Source organism: Hevea brasiliensis, chromosome 2, assembly GCF_030052815.1.
Source record: "Hevea brasiliensis isolate MT/VB/25A 57/8 chromosome 2, ASM3005281v1, whole genome shotgun sequence".
NCBI lineage: Eukaryota > Viridiplantae > Streptophyta > Magnoliopsida > Malpighiales > Euphorbiaceae > Hevea > Hevea brasiliensis.
The window spans coordinates 122,966,809-122,977,335 of record NC_079494.1 but is presented as its reverse complement, the minus strand read 5'-3'; the positions used below and the strand labels follow the sequence as shown (position 1 = coordinate 122,977,335).

Here is a 10,527-nt window from a genome sequence, read left to right as displayed (position 1 = left end):
TGTTGGCGTGCCATTTCATGTCATATTCTTCATGAAATAACTATTTCACGAGGAGTGATGCAACATGTGAAGGGGAAAAAATGAAAACAGGAAAGCCCACAACAAAATTCTATTGATACATTTACAATAGAACCTATAGGATGAGTTTGGATCCTTAGGTTATAAGATCACAACTTACATCAATAGCTTTACAAACTCCAAATAAAGCTCAAGCTTCATGTCAAAATACATTAATGAGTGTTCTGATGTAATGGAAAATACCACTACCTGTTTACTTATAATGATTCGCCGACACTCATCCCTTTTTAATTTTCTAACTACTTTGGCAAATAGAACACTGGTACCATCATAGCAATAGTCCCTTCCTTCTCAGGCATAAACTGATATCCCAAATCATCCTAATGGTGCACCGCCCTAAAACACATTAAAAACGGCAAAAAATAAATAACTTCACTATAGAATTGCAACATCCAAGTAATCTCCAATCTGCAAAAGTGAAACGCATGTTAGTCCCAAATCCAATATGTGAATTAGATTAGACTAGTACATGAGGCCAAAAAGAGTTATCCTCTTTTACCTGGAAGCCCAGCTCAGCCAATGCTTTGCCATCATCTAATTTCCCATTTCTGTTAGAGTAGGTCTTTCCAACCTTCATGAAGCAACGGAGTTTTCCGCAATCAGAACTTTGTGTTACTAATACCTCAACCAGCTCAGATTGCTCATATTAATAATATAGTACTGTATTAAGATTTATTTTCACACCTAGTACTAGTAGACATCTTATTTTCTTTCTTTCTTTTATGTCTTCTCAGTCTCATAGGGTTTGGGGAGGAATGTAAGAGAGAAAAATTAGGGGATCTGAACATGCACATGATATGTGACTATATGACAATGAAATCGAGGGAGCAAGGGAGAGTGACTGACCTCTCGCACCACAAAGCGGCCATTTTTGTCAGGATATACAAAAGCGAAGGACAATCTTGCATCTCTTCTCCTTGCTGCTGGAGCCACCTCTTTGACCTGTGAAACAGGTCAGATTAAGTATTAAGCCAAAAAGACTCTGACCAAAATTACAAAGCACAAAGATAATCGAGACAAACATAAAAATAGGAATTTTCAGAAGATATGGCAAAAGCATGCAGCCATGCACAGCAAAAGCAGTCATGGAAACAAGGTTATAGCATTCAGAAACAGTGCCACTGTAATCACAAATTCAGACACACCAGATATAATAATGAGTCAATAGAAATAAAACTCTATGCAATACTAGATGCTTCCCAATAGATTTTTGCAGAGTAATGGCACCTCATATCAACATAGGGTAAATTTCACCTATCATCCCTGAACTAGGGGTCTATGACAAGGTGGTACCAAAATTTTAATTTGTAAAACAAAACTCTCTCTTGACTTTAATTTAAATAACAGTAAAATGTTTTTTACCTATTATAACAGGTTTCCCAGTTAATTTATTGACGTGACAATTTTAATTTGCAATACAAAACTCCCCCTTGACTTTAATATAAAAAACAGTAAAAACCCTTTTTACATATTATAACAGATTCCCAGTCACTTTGTTGACATGGCATAAAAAAAGACCCCTTACACTACCCCTCTCCCCCTTCTCTATTGCTCATTTTGTATTTATTTAACTCAAACTGCCGATCAATGTGGAATTTGTTGAAATCCAGATCGGGTAGGAGGAGGATCAGTCACAAGCCATCACAAGCACCTTGAAGACAAAGTATTGAAATTAACAAAGAAGAAAAGGGGACTAGGAGGTACCCTCTCTCTCCATCTCCAAACCCCACTCTCTCTCTCTCAAATTCATCTTTCTCCATTTCTTTTCAGAAAATGGGCACACCACCACCAAAGGAACTATAGGCACCATGTTTCTAGTTCACGACAAGACAACAGACCCATGAGCTCGAACACCCTACGCCATCAAAGTCGTTGAGAAATCCACCCTCCATAAGAATTTTGAGGCTGACAACTGCAGCTGCTGGGAGATCCAGGTCAACAAGCGAGGAAAATTGAAATTTTGCTAAAATTTTGTCCAATTGGATGTTTACCACTGTTATGGCTATGCTTTATAAAAGTGGTGGATATACAAAAGTGAGGAAGAAGAGGAAGATTGAACTGGTCTTTGACTCGAAGGAGAAACCTTTGCCACCACAACCTTCAACATCCAATCTTTTCCCTTATCCTTCTTATCGTCAGCATTGTTGTGGATCTGTGTTAGCGTATCTGGGTTTTGGTCCAATTTGTTCAATTTTCACTCTCTCCTTTTGGTTTTGATTTTTCTAATTGTAAATTCAGAGATTGTGTAAGTTGATTCGATCTTTTTCATTTATTTGGATTTGTACTTGGATTGTGAAATTATATATGAATTCTAAGATTGTGAACTTGGATTTGATTGTCTATTGTATGATTTTGGATTTAGCTTGTTAATTGTTTGTACTTTTTTGGATTGTTTTGATATGTGATATGTTCCTGTAGGGTGACTAAATTGAGAAACTACACACACACACACACACACACAGTTATCAAATGCTCAAGACGCACTAAGGTGCCAAGGGGTCGCTTATTGGAGCGTGTGCCTGAGCCAGATGAGGTGCAAAAGTTTTTTAGAAAAAAAAATTTTAAATCCATATAAGTCAAATAAATGTGATGCTTTTCCTTTTTTTCCTTTGGCATATATCTTAAAATAGGTATAGATGTAACATTTTATAAAAAAAAAAAAAGATAATAACAGGGTAATAGCGTTGAAAATGTAAATATGGGAGGTTTGCGCCCTGGATGTGCTGATTTGATGAGATTTCGATGACTAGTTATCACTAGCAACACTAATTCCAAAAACTTCCTAGTGTGTCAACATAGAATTCTTATAAATCGACAAATATCAAGTTTAAGTGGTAATGCTTTTTGCCCATGGAAGTGCTCACTAAAGATAGAAATAAAGAAGGCATGTCTTTCTAAAGCCTTGCACCTGGAACAAAGGCGCACGCCTAGGTGCATAAGGCGCTTGAGCCTGAGGCACACCTTGTGTGAGCCTTGAGCCTGAGGCACACCTGTGTGTGTGTGTGTGTGTGTGAGAGAGTAGAGAGAGAGAGAAAGAGTTATTGGGAGAGAGACAGAGTGTGCGACGGAGAGATTGTGTGTGTGTGAGAGTAGAGAGAGAGAGAAAGAGTTATTGGGAGAGAGACAGAGTGTGCGACAGAGAGATTGAGATAGAGAGACAGGAAAAGGGATGTGTAAGAGAGAGGATATAGAGAGAAGATGGGTGGGGAGAGGTTTGGTTATTTAGAGGATATTTAAGTCATTTTCTCTTTTTTAGGGGTATTTAAGTCATTTTGTTATGTTATAATCAGAAAACTGACTATTAAAAGATAAGAATGATTTTTCTGTTATTTTAATTAAAGTCGGGGAGTTTTGTGTTACAAATTGATATTTAAATATCATACTGTTATGTAACCTTAAACTTAGGGAGGCCTGGCCACATGAAATTTACCCTATCAACATACCAGATCAGTTAACTCCCGAAGTGTGGCGTCCTTCCATGTATAGATTTGAACCTCATCCTTGGGCTCCTTGCCTCTCACTGCAAATTCTTCCTTGGAATGATGATTTCCTATCTGCAACATATTGAACAAGCCAAATCTTCAGTTACAATTTCTATATAGATCACAACAAAAGAGTTTAATGACAATTAATCATCACGCCTGCAATGTGTTCATTCCAACGTGGCACAACAGCTTCAAAGAACAATTTTTACAAAATACTAATGTTCACTGCAAAGCAGATAATCTCTCCCAGCCCCATATCCTTTTCTTAATGATAACTGTCAGTTCTCACATGTTTAATAAGTTGTATATTTCCACAAATTGAAAAGGTATATTTGACAGGAAACAATTCTGGACAAAGAACTCAGAATAGTGAACATACCTTCGTGAAAACGCGAAGCAATAAGGGACAAGTCTGCATTTACAATGAGAGGGGGAAAACGAAGAGTATTAGAATATCTAAATAACGAGTAAAATAAAATAATTAGCAAATCAAACACGTAGCTCATGCTGGCTTGTTAACAAATTGGTAACAAATGTAGATAGCGGCCTGATGAACAAAACCAAGTTTGAGAAGAAGTTATTCTTCCTCATTCATTACTCGAGAGCAACCAAACTAGACAATTAAGCCATATAATTAACGAAAGAGCAGAAAGAGGGAGAGTTAGGATTTGAAACCCTAGAATTTGAGCTATATATAAAGCGTTATCATAATCAAATACGTTCTGGAGCTTCTTATTAAGTGTAAAATATATGAAACCCTAGACAAAAAATCAAAAAAAACTAGAAAAAGAATAGTATGCTTATGCAATACCTTTTCACGATCAACTGGCTGAAGAGGAGGAGGACCTCTCGGAGGGGGGCCCAACGGCCGTCCTCCCGGTCTCTTTTGTACTTCCAGCACTCCCGCCATATCTATCCGTCGCGCAATCGAACGCCGAAATGAAGATTCTGGTTCTTGTTGAAATTTTAATTTTAAGAGCTGTATTGTGGAGCTTTTGACAGCCGAAACTTGATACAGGGTAAGGTTCGTGCTACAGATGCATTGGGCCTGCAATATACTCACGAAATTGGGCTTGGCTCCTTTCAATGACCCAAAAAATAAGGGCGATAAGGTCCATTGCTAACCCAAACGAAACACACAATTGGAGCTGGCCTACTGCAGGAAAAAAAATTATATTATAAAACTGTCATTTCATGTAAGTAACATAAAAATAATAAGTTAATAAAAATTAAACAAATAACAAATTTCAATTATTAAATTAAAAAAAAAAAGTAAAAACTGCTTAGTAGTTATCAAGCAGTTATGATTTTGTGAAGTCCGCTTATCTATACATAATTAATTTTTATTTATTTTTTATTTTATTATCATTGTGCTATGCAATTATTCCTTGATCAGCTTCTTTTGCTTGTTTTTAGTTAATTGAATGAGTAAAACTTATTTAGCATTGATTTATTATTAATTTAAAACATAAATATATAAATTTTATTCATTTTAATTATAAATAAAAAAATTATTTGATGCATTTAATGCATCTCATATATATAAAAGAATTTAATAGGATTCAATTATAATCAATAATCTTAGAGCATTCGTGGGCTATATAATGGACTTCTCAAATAATTTTTTTAAAAAATCATTAGTCTAGAAAAATTTATTTAATCTCAGTTTAGTATAATTCAAAACATATGATATATTATGAAATTTATTTATTATATATTTATATTTTAAGTTAATAATAAATTGGGTTAAAAGGAAATTGCACATTGATAAGCGGCTGAAATGACTTTTTTTTTTTTATCTTTGATTTTTGCCTGTTTATTTATTTATTTTTATATAAAAAACCCTAATTATCCTCCAACAAACTTGTTTCACGAAATAATCAGAGCATATCAGATAGGATGATGAGCATTGATACGGGAATCCTGTACAAATCCAAAACTCCACCACTTTAGAAGACAATCCGGAGAAGATTAAAACCAGATGTTCCCCACCCACCACATGAGGTGCAGTGCTATGAAAGAGAGAGGACCAAGGATCCATTCAATAAAGTTTGTGCATAGTTTATGGCACAAAGCTGGCAAGATGGTGCCAAATATTTCCATGGTTAAATATTTTTCACTTTTAACATAATAATTTCTTACAAGTTTAATATAGGAAAATATCAAATGAATATTGATTTTGGCAAAGAGACAAAGGATAATTCCAATTTTCCAAGCAAAGTCCCATTTGAGATTTGACTGTGTGGTGTGCACTGTGCACCCTTTGTTCCCCTTCCATTACAAGGAAACAAAAGGGCATGCAGGTTTAAAGCTTTGAATTTGAAAGCTGAGCTGACAGTGAAGCTTATTGCAAGATACAGAAATTTCCATTGAAGAACCTACTCACCCATCAAAGCTTTCTGTAAATGGTAAGCCCTAACCACCACCTCTTTAAGTCCTTGCATTAGGATTTAGGGACCCCCCTACCTCCCCTTCTTTTTTCTAGGCAGGCTGCTTTGTCCTTGTCCATAGGTGGAAGATATTATGTGCTCCTTTAATGAATGCTGTGACAATTACCGTTCCTTTGGGTTCTACCTTTTTCTTTTTCAATCCTCATCCTATTTGCACTCTTTGTAGTTAATTTTGGGCCATGGCTAAGCTGTATGTCTATTCACATGGGGATGCCAATTCTGTTAATTTTTTGGCAACTTCTTCCAGTCCTGTGAAACTCCATTAAAAAATGTGCAAAAGGTAAACTTTACTCTGTTCATATGGAAGTAAAACCCAACCACGTACATCTTTTCATCTAATATTGCGATAACTTGTGTTTGGCATTGCTGTTTACTCAAATCACAAAACACCATATAATCCAAGGCTTAGCATAAGAATAATAATAAAAAACCTATTTATTAATTTTGTTGGAGTCCACATTGAAAACAAACAAAGACAAATAAGAAAATATATAGCAAAGGATATTAAATCAAATTAATTTAAACCATTTGAATAGAATTGATTTCAAATTCAATAAAATCATACCCATAAATTTTATTACATTTTGAAATAAAAAATTTAATAAATCTAATGTAAAATATAATTTTATTTATAAAAGTGGGTGGACTATTGGACAGTGTGTTTTCGATTGACATTTTCTAGTACTCGTACCATAATAAAACAAGTAAATTAAAAAATTCAATTGAAGCGTATCATGTGGTTGTGAACAATGTGCGTGTATAGTTTATATGGAAACAACCTAATCGAGGGGCGAGCATGACAAACACAAACAGGTTAACTGGCAAGTTAAGGTGGATCGGTCATCAAGAACAAGTCCTTTTAATGCTCTCTATTTAATATATTTAAATAATATTTTATTTAATTTTTTTTATAATAATAATTTTAACAATAATATTAAATAAATCCTTACACAATTAACCTTTGATAGCCGCTTGGTTTTGAAAATAAATAAAACTGCAGGAGTTACAATCCAAATAAAAAATTCTAGTTTATTCCCCAAATCTTGGAGTTACAATCCAAACAATATTTGTATATGTATATAAGAAAATTATAAAAATATTGGAGCCAAGGCTCCCCTAGCCCCCCTGCATGCCACTGAGTGCGCCTATATATATAGATGCCAAGTTTACAAGCATTGGATAGTTATTTCTATGTCCATTCCTGGACAGCAATTAATAATAAATGTTTAAAATTCAAAGAAAAAGTAATGGGTGGAGACAAAAGGTATGCTAACTTAAAATAGTACGAGATGATGACACGATGCAAATTAAAATTTTATAAAAATTTAATTTAATTAATTTTTTATTAATTTTTATATTTAAAAAGAAAAAAATCAATTTTTAATTTAAAATTTTATTTTTTAAAATTAAAAATTTATTTTTAATTTAAAAAATTATATTTAAAATAAAATTAAAAATTGATTTAAAAATTTATATTTAAAATAAAAAAATTTAATTATTTTTAATTAAAAAGGATTATTTAAAAAAATAAAATAAATATAATTACATAAAAATTCAATTTTTTTTTTGGTCGGAAACTATATATACCTCGAATGAATATATAAATCATCTATACTATCAGAAAGAAAACCCCATTAAAAGTAAGCACCAAATTGGGTGGACTACTGATGGCAAATTGGCAATACCATCCTAGGAAGATATATATATATATATATATATATATATACTGCTAGAAATTATTAAGCATGTATCCACATTATGATTCACATGCTCTATCCATTGAAGGATTTCAGATGAGGTTGGATTATGATCTTTTGAAGGGCCCCAATACTAAATTAGAAATTAATTAATTAACTCCAACTAAAAACATTGAGCAGTTATAGTGTTAGGAGACCAACAAAACAAGCACAACAGGAATATAATTGCCTCTTTTAATTGTATTAAATTCTTCTTCTAACTTGGTTAGCATTACTTAATTTTCTTCTGAATGCATGTTTTAGAGGACAGAATTTTCAGTCGTTAGATTGAGGGAGAAAAGCATTGGATATACTGTTATATTCCGTATAATTAATTACATGCAAAAATTTTCCACGTAGTCAATCTGTACACATTTTCCTGTCAAATCGATGTTATATTTTTCCTGGAGTCTATTATTTTTAATTAATAAAATTTTCCCTTATATGAAAAAGATGTCGTTTTATTGGAAAACTAACAGAAGTCCATGGAATTTTATTTTTTAATCCAGTGGATGGATAGGCTTAGCTTGGTGGGATTGGGAAAAATTGGTAATTGCAGCACTAATTGAGTAGTACTAAATTAGTTTCATTAATTCGAGTTGATATCCATCTAGTTACAGTGTATTTATGGCTCTATTGGACAATAATTTTAAAGTAGCGTTTAATATTTTCACTCAACACTTTTAAAGTAGCGTTTAATATTTTCTGTAACAACCCGCCTCTTCGGGATGGCAGTGACCACGTAGAGAACGCTGCGATAAAGGGCTGGGCGTTGCTTGAGGTCCAGGGCAAAAGGCAGGAATGAATCTAGTCCCACATCAGAAAGGGAGGGGAAAGTAATGGGCTATATAAATAGCAAGCCTTCTAACCTGGATAGCGCGCTTTTGAGCCTCAAAGAAGGGGTCCAAGGGACAAAGCCGTGAGGTCCAGTGGGTTAAAGTGGACAATACTATCCAGTGGGTTGGATATAGTATCAGAGCCGACCTCCCTTAGTACGGTGCAGTTCGGGGACAAACCAAGCCCAGGCTTGTGGGCCTGTAACAACCTGCCTCTTCGGGATGGCAGTGGCCATGTAACACTATCTCTTTTATTTATCGTTTAGTGGCATAATATTTATATTAGCATTTAGTATTTAGATATTGAAGGAGTAGTTCAAACGTTACGCCTCTTGATTTTTAAAGGTTGAAAGAGTATTTTAACGAGAGTCAAAAATATGATATTACTATTTTTACATTTAATAGCTATTTTTACCGAATAATTCTACTTTAAATCATTATATAAATAGCTAGTCACTAATAACTAATATCTAATAACTAGCAGCTACTAAATGTTGATACTTATTATAACAGTTAATAGCTATTAGAACCTTTAATATTGCCAAATAAACTCTATATCTAATGTATTACTTTTTGTTTAGAAAATCACACTAACTTAATCCATTTAAATGCATTTATTAATAATTGAAATATTTATTTAATTTTAATACAAAAATAAGGTACATTTAATATGAGTTTGACATTGTATAAGAATGACTTTAACAATCTTTAGATTAAAAAGTATGTTTATTATAAGTTAAATCTTATATGAAAGCGAATTAAATATTTAAATTTGTCACGACCCATCCTATGGACCAGATTAGCACTAGGACCTGGGCCAGCCTAAAGCCTTTGAGGCTCGTAGTAAGCCTAACTATTCCTTAACCCAATCCTAAGGCCCATTTTAAGTCCAATTTCAAGAATTCAACTGGACAAAATCCGGCTATAATATGGACCATACAATGGGGAGTTTTTGACTCACCCGACCTATAAACACAATATATAACAATTTGGGGAGCTCAGCTCACCCTCCACATACTCATCATGTCATAAATCAAATGGGAGCTCAGCTCCCTCATCCAATCCAATCAAACTCACACATACATGCATTTAATATTCTTACAAATTAAACATAATATTATATTACAGTCCCAAATTGATTAAAATACTCCTAATATATGCAGAGTCTAAAATTTTGGCTAAATTGTACAAAATACATTAGATATTACTAATTGACCTGCGAAGAAAAGGAGCAGGTTAGTCACAACAAGTAATTCTCCTGTAGCCTAGAAAAATAAGGTGAACAGGAATGAGCGTTCAACTCAGAGAGTAAAATATCAATTTTAACTACAATTTCTATAGCTACCTATACCATCAAAATTTTTATACATATTACATCATAACAGCAAAAAGGCAATTGTGAGCACTCACACACCAAATAATGTTCAAACAATACATATATGGGAGTTGATCCCCTATATAGCTCTCTTAATCCAACCTCTGCCTAAACATAATATTATATTACAGTCCCAAATTAATTAAAATACTCCTAATATATGCAGTACAAAATACATTAGATATTACTAATTGACTGCGAAAGAAAAAGAGCAGTTAGTCACACAAAATTCTCTTCTCCCTAGAAAAAAAAAAATAAGGTGAAGGAATGAGAGCTCAACACCAGTAAAAAAAATCAATTTTTTTTTTTTTATCTATATATACCTATACTAATTTTTTTTTTTACATACATCATAATAATAAAGGCAAAAAAAAAACACAACACTCACACCAAATACAAATCAAAATATAATATATAGGATATTATATAATATATCTCTCTCTCTCTCCTCTCTTCAGTGTCTCTCAACTTGATAAACCAAACCAAATGCGGAGGCCAGCAGGATCATCTTGAGCCGTGCCTACCCCGACTTATCCATAAAGGATTAGGTCCCAGCGAGTGTCTCTC

General features: G+C 33.4%; 1 protein-coding gene across 1 annotated transcript; it reads right to left on the bottom strand.

The window, feature by feature from the left end:
• Positions 1-81: 81 nt before the first annotated feature.
• On the bottom strand, positions 82-4,583 carry LOC110669056 (histone deacetylase complex subunit SAP18). The gene is made up of 6 exons (XM_021830518.2): positions 4,375-4,583; positions 3,943-3,975; positions 3,522-3,632; positions 925-1,020; positions 578-649; positions 82-486 (listed from the first exon to the last, which is right to left on the bottom strand). The coding sequence occupies exons 1-6, from the start codon at positions 4,471-4,473 to the stop codon at positions 454-456; spliced, it is 444 nt and encodes a 147-aa protein (XP_021686210.2). The 5' UTR covers positions 4,474-4,583; the 3' UTR covers positions 82-453.
• Positions 4,584-10,527: the final 5,944 nt, after the last annotated feature.